At 42.9% G+C, this 14,499-nt stretch overlaps 1 protein-coding gene across 3 annotated transcripts in view; it reads left to right on the forward strand.

Moving 5' to 3' along the window:
* Positions 1 to 14,234, forward strand: part of SYT9 (synaptotagmin 9) — a 211,533-nt gene extending 197,299 nt beyond the window's left edge. For 2 of the 3 annotated variants that reach the window (XR_005063423.2, XM_037026353.2), the window contains exon 7: positions 11,957 to 14,234. Coding sequence is in view for 2 of the 3 variants with exons in the window: in XM_037026353.2 (XP_036882248.1) it covers positions 11,957 to 11,965 (9 nt within the window). In the remaining variant the exon portion in view is untranslated. Of the gene's footprint in view, positions 1 to 8,919; positions 9,725 to 11,956 lie in introns of those variants that run through there. The other variant, XM_073216112.1, reaches the window with a different exon arrangement.
* The last annotated feature ends 265 nt before the right edge of the window (positions 14,235 to 14,499 follow it).

The raw sequence follows: 14,499 nt of genomic DNA on the forward strand, positions 1-14,499 counted from the left end.
CCTGTCCCTCTTCCTCTCCTTGGGCCTCCCTAATCTCTGAGACACAATAATACTGAAATTAGGCCAGTTAATAACCCTACAATGGCCTCTAAGTGTTCAAGTGAAAGGGAGACGCACACGTCTCTCACTTTCAATCAAAAGCTAGAAATGATTAAGCTGCGTGAGGAAGACATGTCAAAAACTGAGGCAGGCCAAAGGCTAGACCTCCTGCACCAGGAGCCAAGTTGTGAATGCAAAGGAAAAGCTCCTGAAGGAAACTAAAAGTGCTACTCCAGTGAACATACAAATCATAAGAAGAGCCTTATTGCTGATGTGGACAAAGTTTTAGTGATCTGGATGGATCAAACCAGCCACAACATCCCCATAAGCCAAAGCCTAATCCAGAGCCAGGCCCTAACTCTTCCATTCTGTGAAGGCTGAAGGAGATCAGGAGGCTGCAGAAGAAAAGTTTGAAGCTAGTAGAGGTTGGTTCATGAAGTTTAAAGAAATAAGCCATCTCCATATCATAAAAGTGCCAGGTGAGAGCAAGGGCTGATGTAGAGCTGCCACAGGTTACCCAGAAGACCTAGCTGAGATCATGAATGAGGGTGGCTACACTAAGCAACAGAGTTTTATTTTTAGGATTATTATTTTTGTATTTTGGTATCATTAATATACAATCACATGAGCAACATTGTGGTTACTAGATAACCCCCCATTATCAATTCCCCACCATACCCCATTATAGTCACTGTCCATCAGTGCAGTAAGATGCTATAGAATCACTACTTGTCTTCTCCATGCTATACTAAGCAAAAGAATTTTAATGTAGATGAAACAGCCTTCTATTGGAAGAGATGCCATCTAGGACTTTTATACCTAGAGTTAATGTCTGACTTCAAAGATTCCAAGGACAGGCTGACTCTTGTTAAGGGCTAATGCAACTTGTGACTTTAAGTTGAAGCCAGTGCTCACTTACCATTCTGAAAACCCTAGGGTCCTTAAGAATAATATTAAATCTATGCTACCTGTGCTCTATAAGTAGAACAACAAAGCCTTGTCAACAGCACATTTGTTTATAACATGGTTCACTGAATATTTTAAGCCCACTCTTGAGAACTTACTGCTCAGGAGAAAAGACTTCTTTCCAAATATGACTGCTCGTTAACAATGCATCTGCTCACCCAAGAGCTCTGATGGAGATGGACAATGAGATGAATGTTGTTTTCATGCCTGCTAACCCAACATCCATTCTGCAGCCCATAGATCAATAAGTCATTTTAATTTTCAAGTCTTATTTAAAAAATACATCTGTAAGGCTATAGCTGCCATAAACATTCCTCTGATGATCTGAGCTAAGTTAATTGGAAACCTCTGAAAAGGATTCACCATTTTAGATGCCATTAAGAATAGTCATTACTCATGGGAAGAGGTCAAAGTATCAATATTAATAGGTGTATAGAGAAGATTATATTAAGAAGAGTATAGAAGAAGCTGATTCCAACCTTCATGGATGACTTTGAGGGGTTCAAGGCTTCAGTAGAGAAAGTAACTACAGATGTGGAAGTAGCAAGAGAACTAGAATTTGAAGTGGAGCCTGAAGATGTGACTGGATTGCTACAATCTCATGATGAAACTTTAACAGATGAGGAGTTGCTTCTTACAGGTGGGCAAAGAAAGTGATTTCTTGAGATGACATCTACTCCTGGTGAGGATGCTGTGAAGATTGTTGAAATGACAACAAAGGATTTAGAATATTAAATAAACTTAGTTGGTAAAACAGCAGCAGTAGGGTTTAAGAGGGTTGACTCCAGTTTTGAGAGAAGTTCTACTGTGGGTAAAATGTTATCAAACATCACATGCTACAGAGAAATCATTTATGAAAGGAGGAGTCAATTGCAAACTTCATTGTTTATTATTTTAAGAAATTGCCACCCTGTTGAGTCAGCAGCCATCAACAGTGAGGCAAGATCCTCCACCGGCAAAAAGATTACAACTCACTGAAAGCTCAGATGATGGTTAGCATTTTTTAGTAATAAACTATTTTTTAGTTTAGGTGTGTACATTCTTTTAGAATGCTGTTTTACATTTAATAGACTATAGTGTAGTGTAAACATAACCTTTATATGCACTGGGAAACCAAAAAATTCATTCAACTTAGCTTACTGCAGTATTCACTTTGTTGCAGTGGTCTGGAACCAAACCAGCAGTACTGCCGAGGCGCACCTGTATGGTCAGTAAGAGCCGTCTGTCTTCTCCCTTGGCTGTGAATGCCAGGAGATCTGAGACTGTGTCTCCTCCCCGTGGTGAAAAGTAGAGTCCTTCATTATTCACTGAAATGATGTATTTAGCTGATTTGGGCTCATTGCCGACCTCTGCTACAAATGCTGATTAAGCCTTTCCTCTGTGGTCCGTAGAGAAGTTTTCACATGTGATAGTTGCCCGGCAGAAGGGAACCCATCAATGTGAGAATGCCCAAGGGAGGATTAAGACATACGCAGTTTGCACATGGCTCCTCTCAGTGGATGGCAGCATCAAAGGACAGATGAAACTTACCCACACGTGAAGCAGGCTGGGCGCATCTCCCTCTGGTGCCTCCCTCATATCAGGCAAATGAGATCTAGGGGACCCTGGGGTCTCGCTCTGTTGCCAGAAAATGCCCACCATCCATAGTGGTATTGGTAATATCCTGAAGTCAAGTTTACAAGTGAATAGATCTGGCATCCATTTTGTTCTGCACTGATGTTTAGGGTCATCTGGGAGTTGGGAGGTAGATACATGACTCCATTCCTGATCTCTGTGGTATTTATATTTGCAGCTCTTTTGTTATTTTTCAGAGCTCCCCTTGTCCCTTTTGAAGAAATGCTGAATTTAAACACTCTAGTCCTGTTTGGGGACTGGCCAGATAGAGTCTCTGGAGCCAAAGCCAGCTACCTCCTCCCCATCTCCACTGACCACACTTCACAGGCACAGGGGGAATGAGGACTGTTAAAGCAAAGAGGATCCCCAGCAGCTCTGCATGTCACTCTGCTCTGGCTTCCCTACTCTCCTGATTTTCAATCCACTCTCTACACTGTGTCCAGGGGCCAAATCCTAAAATGCAAATCTGACCGTACTCCTCCCCTTCTTAAAAATCCCTCAATAACAACCTTTGTCCAAAACAAGATCAAGATCAGGTGCCCTACCTTGGCATTAAAGATCCTCTGGGACCCTGCCTCCCTCTCCTCCTTGCACTTTATGTTGAGGCCCAATTATTGGAGGTCTACACCATGCTTTTTCTTTGCCCCTGTGCCCTTGCTCTCATTTCAACTTCTTGGACTGTCCTTTCTACCCCTATTAGCTTGACTAAATCCAGCTCATTCTTATAAGCATATGATCAGTTGCCATCTTCTTCAGGAAACATTCTGAAGATCCTCCTACTATGAGTTAAGTGTCTCTTGTCTATGTTCTCTTCCCTTTGTACCCTGTGCCTACCCCTAACATGGCATTTGATGCCACTTGATATTATGTGTGTCTGTGTCATCCACAGCACAGCCAAGGGCTCCTGGAGGACAGAGGGAGTTATTCATCATTGTATGATCTGTCCTGGCAAAATGCCTGGCACAAAGTCAGCATTAAATAAATCCTGGTTAGATAGAATTGCAAATTCTTCTAACTTCCAACTTGGAGAATGATTGCCGATTTGTTAGATGGACTGTGCTTGTCATATTTTCAAATCCACAGGCATAGCAGTTCTATTAATATAAAAAAGTAACCCAGTGCTAGCTTTGAAAGCCAAAGAAGCTCCATTTTCTTGAGGACTAAGTGAGCTCTACCTTCCTTCCAGGACTCAGTTCTCCAAGTGCAGGGCAAACCCCATGAGAGTTGAGACAGTGTAGTCAAGTACACGGTCATTGTCTCAGGTGAGATTTGTGACAACACAAAAGCCCAGACATTTCTCATAAAGGTCTCTGTGAGAGAGTCATCTTAATTTAAAACATTTGGGAGACCTATGACCATTTCTTCCTAAATGCTCAGAATTCCTTCATGCTTGAAATCACCAGGCTGGCTGCTTTTTTCAGCAATCTTTCAAGATGTATCTTTGCATTATCTGCATTACTTATTCTGTTCAGGTAATGGTCAATAAAGTTTCCTTTAAAACAATCACTTTTCAGAGGGAAATGGAGGATTCAATCATGTATTTTATTCACCAACAGATACTGAGTATCTCTTATAGGTGTACATCTGTGAGAAAAAAATAGACAAAAATTCTTGCCCTAGTGGAGCTAACATCTTAGTGAGAAAGATGGAAGACAAACATTGTAAAACAGCATATTATGTAATATGTACTAGGAATATGTAATAGGTACTAGGAAAAATAGAACAAGTAAGGGGAATCAGAAGTGTGGTACTGGTGCTTTTGTTGATTGGTTGATGGTTGTTGGTATTCTTAGAGGGGCAGGAGTGATTTTAACAGAGGGAGTGTAGACCTCACAGAAAATTGAAACGTTTGTGCAGACACTCGAAGGAGATGACAGAGAAAGGCAAGTGTATATGCAGACTGGTGGCACAGCCAATACAAATGCCTTAAGAAAGTTTGTAAAGGAACAGTGAGGAGGGCAGTGTGGGGGATGCAGAGTAAGTGAGAGGGAGGGTAATAGGAGATGAGCCAGGAAATTCACAGGGTAGGCGGGGCTCAACTTACACAGAACCCAGTAGATCTTCATAAGGACTTTGGTTAGTACTCTGAGTTCAACAGGAACCCATTGCAGGATTTCAAAGAGAGGCATGACATGATCTGAGGTTATCACTGATCCCTCTGGTTCTGTGTTAAGAGTAGACTTACAGAGCAAAGGTGAAAGTAGAAAGAGATCCATTAAGAGTTTACAACTATCATCCAGAGGGAAAAAATTCAAGCTTGGATTAGTGTAGAAGTAGAGGTATGGTGAGATGTTATATTCTGGACATATTTTGGAAGGAGACCTAATAGAATTTCCAGATCCCATTAGGGTATGACAGAAGTGAAGGATGACACCAGTGTTTGGAGCCTGAGAAACTGAAGGGGCAGAGATGGAGTCCCTGTGCAGGGCAACCAGAAGTTGGATGTACTACATTTGAAGCTTCTATTGGCTCAAGTGGCATTTAGATGCAGAAATCTAGAGTTCCAGAGAAAGGTCAAGCTGTAATTGTAAAGATGGTTGAAATGTAAATGGAGAAGAGAAGAGGTCCATGGACTAAAAACTGGGACCACCCAACACTTAAAGGTAGGGAAAAGAAGAGAAACCAATAGAGACTGAAAAAGGGAAAGTCACTGAAGTATTAAAACCAAGAACAGTGTCCAAAGACAAGGGAGAAGAATTTTTTTTTCCAGAAGGGAATGATCTGATCTGTCAGCTGCTGTCAATAGGTCAAATGAGATGAGGACTGACAATTGACCCTGGATTTATCAATGTGCTAGGTATTAGTGAAAATGGGATACTAGGTTAAATAATGTCTCCCTGAAATTCTTACCTACACAGAACCTCAGTGTGTGACCTTATTTGGAAATAGAGTCTGCAGATATATTTAATTAAAATGAGGTCATACCAGACTAGAGTGGACCCTAAATACAATGACATGTGTCCTTATAAGGAGACCGTATGAAGACACAGAGACACACAGGGAGAATGCAATGTGATGATGAGGCAGGAATTGAAGTATCACAACTATAAGCCAAGGGAAGCAAAGGGTTGCCAGCAACCACCAGAAGCTAGGAAGAGGCATGGAAGGATTCTAACCTAGAGCCTTCAGAAGGAGCATGGTCCCACTGACACCTTGATTTTAAACTTGTAGCCTCCAGAACTATAAGAGAATATATTTCTGTTGTTTAAGCCACCCAGTCTGTGGTGTATTAGTTTCCTAAGACTTCATAACAAAATACCACAGACTACTTAAACACAGAAATGTATTCTCACAGTGCTGGAGACTGGAAGTCGGAGATCAGGTTACCAGCATAGTTGTGTTCTGGTGAGGACTCTTCATGGTTTGTAGATGGCTGCTGTCGCACTGTGTCCTCACAGGGTGGGTGGAGAGAAAGGGAGTTTGGGAAGGAAGAACACTAGCTCTTGGGTTCTCTTCATATAATGGCACTAATACCATCACAAGGACCCCACCCTCCTGACCTCATCTAATCCTAATTTTCTTGCAAAGGCCCCATCTGCAAAATACCATCACAGTAAAAGTTAGGGTTTCAACATGAATTTGGGGATACACAATTTAGTCCATAGCACTTGGTAAGCAGTCATTTATTCAACATTGCTGTACTTCTATTTCCTCATCTGTAAAGTGGAGATAATAACAATTCCTACCTCTGAGAATTATGGTGTGGAGTAAACTAATATATGTAGTATTCTTAGAAGAGTGCACACTAAATGCTGTGTAATGCTAACTATTATAATGATTTACAAATCCAATCATTTTGTTTTGAAATTGAAACAGTCATTTTCACTTGTTCTTTGCTTAATTTTCAATTAGCTCATTAATTTGACAGATTAAACTTCCCTAAACTTCTAAACATCAATTTCACACTTAATCAAATTCTCTAAACATTTCAAACAAAGGAAAAAAACCTTATTAATCTAGCAAATAAAATTCTAATATTTAAGCACTATTTAAGCAATTGATTGACTTAGTTGCCTTAAACATTTCAGACTAAATTCAGAAATTTAAAATGTGATTGCATAAAGTACTTCAAACATCTGTCACAGTAGGTGTTAAAATTGTTCTCACATACTGTGAACTCTTATAATGCTAATAAGTAAAATCTTACACATTTTGATTAAATTCCCTTAAGCATTTCAACATCTTAAAAATCAAATTTATAAATTTAGTATTTGGATCTTCCTAACCATTTCAATGTTGACTGTAAACTTAGTTATCCTAAACATAAGTTATCCTAAATATATCCATTGAAATCATAAACCTAGCACTTTTCTACTGTATTATAGCATTAATCATTTACCTTAAAAACCTAAACAGCAGAATTGTGATAACAAAATGTGCTATTGCACTCAAATAAATATGATTTACACAAAAGCATCAATACTTAGTCATTTGTGATTCTTATTCATTAGATTTCTCTGGTGTTACAAAGTTACTTTTCCAAATGACAGAAACAGAATTATAAGCTTCAAGTCCCCTTTACTTTGTGGCAGCTGCCATTAGGTGGCCATTCAGAGGTCTGAGTCCCAAGCTGCAAAAGTACGATAACCGTACAGATATGGGACAGGGCATGCTGGGTTGCCTCCCAGGGGAATTTCACCAGAGCTATGCATTAACAAGGCAAGTCCTTATGATTGGTGATTGGCTCCTGCTGGCTATATTGTTGGTGGGAGACACCCCAAGCTTATTAAGTGGAATTTCATTTCACAGTTCAGTGCATCGTGTATCCTAGGAGTCTTTCAACCTTCTTCCTTACTCAGTTTTTTAATCATAACTTTTTTCCTTTTCATCCTCATTTAGGTAAATGGAATTCTGTGTGTGCATATGCATGCACACATGCACGTGTGTGCATGCACACACACACACACACACAGCAGTTACAGTAAGCTTCCTGATGAGACTTCATTTACTCCCTGTTCTTTCTCATCCTTGATTCTCTCGCCTTTTCTGACAGCTGTGAGCTCTTTCAGAGTAGGATGTACATTTGTCATCTTTGTATTTCTAACGGACATCGTGTGTGCCTGGTGCTCGGTAAATGTTGGATGAATTATTGAACAAATGTAGTTAATTGTTAACCTGAATTAACAAACTCTAACTATCCACCACCTAACTTCTTCAGGTAGAGTAAGTTTTGCCTTCCAGCAATTTCTGAATTTGCCCCTTCATCTAGAAAACCGAGGCAGTATTCTTACCTTTGGAATGACACCTCACTTATAGCCCTTGCTTCTCACTTATTTCTGATGAACCCACCTCACTGACGTCTGCATTTCACACGTGCTGCACCCTTCCCCTCAAATTTGACTTACAGTGGATCTCAATGCACTTTCCTATGAAGTCTGGACTGTTTAGAATTCTTTTCCGAACTGTGAATCCTCTTTAGAAAGGAGCCGTGATGGAGTTGGCATCCAGGGTCCAATAAATGGCCATCCTGGACATAGAATTTAAGAGCATACCTTTGGATACATAAACACACGATGGCAGATTCTGGCTCTACCATTTACTCTGCTTGCAATATGGCCTTTCTGAGACTCAATTACCTCTGTAAAAAATATAGTTGTAATATCCATCACAGGTGGTCAAGGCAAATATTCAGTGAGAATAAGCTATGCAAAAGTCTTAGGATAGCATAGGGTGCTTGCATGCTCAATAAGTCATAGTTATTACCCAAATGGACTTTCATTTTCCATGCTATTGCTCCAGTCTCCTGAATGACAGTGTAGTTACATGCACACTGCCGTATTTCTTCAACATACTGATTCTTAAGAGGGCGAGTGGGAATAAAGAATGCCCTCTTTGAGGAAAGGGAGAAGCTAATTCTAAGCAGGTAGGGCAGTTTCCTCATATACTTGCAAAGCTGTGCTAAATAATAGTGAATAAAATCTTAAGATTTTTATGCTTTTTGAATCATTTAAAATACAAGTTTAAAAATAGGCATGTATAAGATTGACTCATGTAATACATCACTTCAATTTTTGACAAACTTGTTAGTTCAAAGCCCTTAGATATTTCCCGTAATCCAAACCCACTTTCACATTCACAGGAAGATATTATCTAATAATCCACCCAGTCTTTTCATGTTCTTAATTTGGGGTTGGTTACCATGGCCTGTCTCACATCACCTGTCATTTTTGTGATCAAAATGTCGCTCTGCATTACACTTTTCATAGAGACAGTTCTCATCTTTGGTTTCAATTCAGTTTAATTCAAATCAGATCCATGTGTCTTAGGCTAATTGAATTTGCTTAAATTCCCTCTGTTCAGATATGATTGTAACAACCACTTCCTGATGATGCCACTGAAGTTCTGATACCTTCCAACCTCTGGTGCTGCCTGGGAGGCCACTAGGTCTGATAACAAGGACACTGCTGTTCCTGCCTGCTGAAATGGGCCCTGGCCAGCACTGGAAACAACTGGGCCAGCCTCCTGGCCACCAGTGCTTGACCACCACTGTATCTACACCCCGCACCTAAATCACGCTGGGTCAGTGCCCTTCTTAACTACAGGAAAATCTTCCCTTATACCTCATTTTACAGAAGTTCTGGCTGGAAAGCAGCCCATTAGCTTATAAGAGTCTTTTTGTTTTGTTTGTTTGGTTGAGTTTTCCAGTCGTCCTCTACACAAAAGACAGACAAAAAGGGTTGCCACAGCACAGCTCCCCCATGCCATGCTCAAAATTGCCCTTCTCCTGGAATGACCAAACTACTTTTTACACACCTGACTTATGTACATGGCTTTCTAGGAGAAGTTTGTTTCCAAGAAGCTTCTCTTGCAAACCTCTGGTAGGGATGATGCCACCACTCTGCCGGACATACTGAAACTCCTTTATCCTGTCACCTTATGCACTGGTAGACTAAAAGCATCCTGGGGCCCTAGTGGCACTGTCTGGAGCAGGAAAACAAAGGATGCTAGAATCAGGCAAGATGAGGGCCCAGAAAACAAACCCAGCTAAAGAAGGGGGAAAGCAGTAGGCCACTCCACAGTATTTCCAGGGGCTAAGCTTGATTCCAGCTCACTGCATATGCAAGGATACTCATCAAGTGAGCAAAGCCCATTTATGACAGTGTAGCTCCAGGCCAGAGCAGGTTCCCAGCTTCGAGCAAGTTCACTCTGGATTTTAGTGAGACTGAAAAATAAAAACAGAACATTTGGGGGTTAAAGGTCTTACATCAAGCTTCATCTCATGATGATAAGTCAAGCAAGTCTGCATGCAGCAAGTCCATCTCTACCTCTACCTCTGCTCCAGGCTCTCTGCGAGCACTGGGCAAATCTCTTTATATAGCAACATAGGCAAGAATGGCTTATCGCCAAAAGGTATGCAAGCTTGCACCTGCCAAGTATTGCATCATTGCACACGCACAGTGGGCAAGTAGATTAGGATCAGTTGAGGATCCTGGCCATGGAACTTCAATTTGCAGGCAGTCAGCCCTGGGCTATGATTTGGCCATCAGCAGCATGGTGTAATGGTGCCCTTGGGCATAAGATCTGGCAGAAGATTGGCTGAGGTCCTGGCCCAGCCCTCTAACAAGGTTTCAGATAAGGCCATAACCAGATACAAAGGCGGTCTCTAAGGCTGGGAACTTTGGGGGAGCTCTACCCAAAGCAGTCTGAGGGGACTGCTCAAGTGGAGAGGTGAAACTAAGGTCAGAATGGGGAAAAATGGAGGTTGTGCATAGAACCAAGAAGGCAAATGAGATACACATGCAGGTCACTAGCCAAAGGAATCCAGAGAAAGTTGGAAGCCATAAGTGGCATAAGACACCTGCTGCATCCTGCTGGCTTGGACTAGGTTTTCTTAAAATTACCTCATCTGTCTGGATTTACAGTGTCTAGAAAGCCATGGCAGATGCTTACACATATAGAATGGACTGCTAAGAGTGAGTTTAGGAATGAAGTAATTGCTAAAGCTTAGACTTTGAAATTAGAAGTCTTGAGTTCAAATCCCACCTCTGACGCTTAATAACAACATGGCTTTGGCCAAATTAATCTCTTTACAGCTCTGCATCCTCTAGTAAAGAACCTCATAGGGTTCTTTTAAGGATTTGTAAAATTCATATCTTAGTGTCTGGCATACAGTAGGTACTTAAGAACTGAAGGGATGTGGCACTTGGCCTAGTTGACTAATAGCACAGCTGATTCCAGACTGCATCATTGGTGGGGCCGAGCCTGTGGACACTTGGCCCTCCCTGATAAGGAAGGACTCAGGGACTGGCAAAGCTGGGCCTGCAGGTGTGAGTCTCCCAGATGAGAGAAGGGGCTGAGGGAGGGTCCTGCCTGATGTGGGTAGTGGGGTTGGAAGTAGAGCCATTCAGAGGGTGCTCCAGAGCATCAGCTGATTTGGGAAAGTTTATTTGAATCACAATATAAGGCAAATATCCATTCACATTTTCCTCCTAGACTCAGAAAGGAGCACCCCTTTCCCAGGGGTATTGGTGTACCCACTCTCAGGCAAACACTTCAGAACCAAAGGTTACAGTCAGATGCAGCTTTCCCTCTACAGTACATGTACACTATGGTTTTTATTACTTTCTCTAAGTTAAAGTCCCACATGTGAACATTTGATCTTTGAAATGCAGTCCAAATAGTGCAGCTCAAGAATGCTTGCGGCTCTCCCATATTTACGTGTGTATTTTTTGTTATTGCTATATCCATGGAAGTGATTCTGGTTATTTTCGTATGACTACAGCATAATACCCTTAATCTACACTGGAAGATGCCCTGTGTTTAAATTAAGTTGATGCTGGGCTGAGTGTGAAACACAAGAAGTCTTGCTGCTTGAAGTCTGGGGCTCCACTGACAGAGCCCAGCCCTCACAGGGTGGTCATACCACTCAGACCCCCTGTTCTCCCAGCCTCACCTCCTCCTGCCCCCCGGCTCATACTGGACTCTCACTAGTCCTCCCAGGTGCCATATGCCCCCTCCTGCTTCTGTGCCCTGGCACAGGTGTTCCTTCTGCCCAAAATGGCTCTCCTGCCTTCTCTCCTGATGGATGGATGCCTTTCAGCCTAAATGGCCCAGCTCAAGACTTTTATCTCAGAATCCTCTCTGTAGACCCCCTCAATCCCTTCAAAGTTCATCCTTCCCTCTGCTTAGCTCCTGTGCATTTTATGTACATCTGTTACTCAGCTTCTCATGTTGTGATTTCTGCCTATGAGGCCTTTGAAAGCAGGGCATGTGCCTTACTCATGGGTTCTGTACCCCCAGCATCTATCACAGTGCCTGTTTGTTTGGTACACCAAATTAAAAATATTAAAAATATGGATGAAAACCAAAGCATTCTTTTTGTTTCTTCTTCGTACAGAAACGATGACTATGGGTAAGAGGACTACTAGTGCCAAGACACAGTAGGACAACAATCTTACAGAGATCTTCAGTAATTTTTCCCATCCAGCAACACCCAGAAGACTCCAGTGACCAAACGCTGAGCTGTAACCACAGCAATAACTGGCCCTCTTTGCAGACTGGGTTTGGTGAGCATGAATGGTCAGCCATCTTCAGTGGCCCAAGATGATATGTGCAGGGGAAGCACGTCTCTCACGGCCAAGAACCAAGATCGGACTATGGAAGAAACCAACTGGTGCAGTGAGAGGACTGAGAGTACCTGGCGTACGAAGGCTCTCAGAGATTAACATAAGGCCCTTGGTGATGGGGTCCCAGCACCTGCCCTGGCAACGTCACACTGACAGGATGCCATTTGCTTGAGTGCCCTGGAAGGATGGAATATTTAAAAATATATCCAGGTGCTAAATAGGCAGCAGATCTAATTCACACTGGACTATCTTTGAGCTAATAACTGTCTCCAGAAAATCATTTTGCCCCAAGACATACTCCAGCCCAACAAGGAATAGCCTGAGGAGGGCCATAGGATGAGATTCTATTCCCCTGGAGCAATCTAGTGCAAGGATTTAAAGAAAATCTCCAGCAAATTCACTGCCCCCTCCCATTCACATGGCGGAGAGTACCAGTGTACCATGGCCCTCTCTTCTGCTAACCTCAGATTCTAAGGAGTCAAATCCCCAACAGTGCTTTCCAGATAGCCAGCAGCCACTTCCTTTCCACTGGTTTGGCATTAGAATGAAAGTTCGTTGTCATCCCTGTTAGAGAGGCATACATCTCAATGGCAGAAGCATTCTGGATACCTTTTCCCTGAATATTTATCCACTGAGGGAACAGCCTCAGAAATAGATGTCCCATTGTATGAGTTGATGGAGAGGTAACACAGCCCTCCCCTGAGGGAAGGCACAACTTTTGGGCCTTCTTGGCCTGAGAGCCTTCTGGAGTATTTCCATATCCAACAGCCCAGAGGCATAGCCGTGGGAAGCCACAGACAGGTTTCCTTTTCGCTTCTAGATACATGTATCACTTTCACAGCACTTGGCGAGTGGAAATATCTGTAAGAATGAAAGTCAAGGGCTCTTCCCAGGTATCTCATTCATTGCTCAGCTTCCTTTGTGACCACTTCTGCCAACCCACTGCCAGCTCTGCTTCTCGTCCTCATTGCTTCTGCCTCCATGAACTGAAACCAAAGGCCTGAGTGCACCCAGGGGAGGAGCACTGTTACCTAGTGGTAGTCTCTCTCCTGTTCTGGGTGCAAAGTACTCTGCCCGCACTTATGCGCCAGTTCTCCAAGATGCATTTCCCCTTTCATACATTCCCTTTGCAGTGGAATCCAGACTTGGATTGTAGTTGACCTTCCTGGGAAGCTCATTATCCATTTGAATTAACATTTCAGTGTGAGACTAACTGGGTGGAAGCAGGGTCATTGCATGTCTTCAGAAAATTCTTGTTGCCACAGCTGCCTGGTGCAAAAAACTACCCTGTCACATCTAAAAAGGATGGAGGCTTTTGGTTGTGCGAGACAGTGTTACTACACTCTAGCTTCACATGTTCCCTGGCCTGCCCAGTCCATTTCCATCTCTGATTGGCTTTTGACCACCAGGATCCAAGAGAACGCAAGGCCCTGCCTATGTCTGATGACATGAGAAGAATTCAACTTTCTTGGCCGAAGGTTGGCCTCTGCCTATTCCTGCCTTTCCTGCCTACTACTCTCTTTCATCATCCTTGACTCAGACATCGTCTGCCGTCCCAGTGTTTTGAACCAAAGCATGAGGACTAGTGCCAGCAAGAGAGTCAGCAGAGATATCCTCTCTAGAGCCAGGCAGATAAGCTCAGAATGGTCCCAGAGAAATAAGACCAGCCCCATTAGATATCAAGCAGCCATCCCAATAAACTTGGGCACGTCCTTGGCACTGGGAGCCTGGCTAGGAGATCGTGGGGCAGCTATGCCTGTTGTTTGCCCTCAAGGTCTTCTTGCCCAGAGAGTGAGTAGCCCTGGGGTACTGAGTATATTACTGGCTGCTTGTTTGAAGCAGAAGGTGGCTTTGTAGGGACCAGCAGCAAATAGGCCTGCCTACATGGCTTTGTGTCTAGAAAGCTTTGCCTAGCCAGTCCAGCTATGGCCAGAGGCCAGTTATAAATCTGAAGCCCCTGAGACCATCTGCACCTCTGCCTCTGTTCTCTTGTGTTCTGTTTGGTTTCCCTTTAGTTTCCTAGTAAATGCTCCTTTTGAAAAATTCCAACCTTGTCTCATTGAACTTGGGCAGGGAGGTGGTGGGAAGGAGATTCTCCAGTGTTTTTTCCAGTGCCAGTCCTCTCAGTACACCCCCTATAAGAATAGAGAAGGAAATTAAAGTACCTTAACAAAATGGAAATGGCAGTGGAACAAGAAACACCCTGGTCGGATCTTAGGAAGATACTTTGGGGAAAGATGGTACCAAGAGATGGGGAAAGACCAGAGGCCCCCCCCACGCCCCTGACACCGATTCTCAGCCCCGTTGGCTGCCT

The sequence above is a fragment of the Manis javanica genome, chromosome 11, assembly GCF_040802235.1.
Source record: "Manis javanica isolate MJ-LG chromosome 11, MJ_LKY, whole genome shotgun sequence".
NCBI classification, from domain to species: domain Eukaryota; kingdom Metazoa; phylum Chordata; class Mammalia; order Pholidota; family Manidae; genus Manis; species Manis javanica.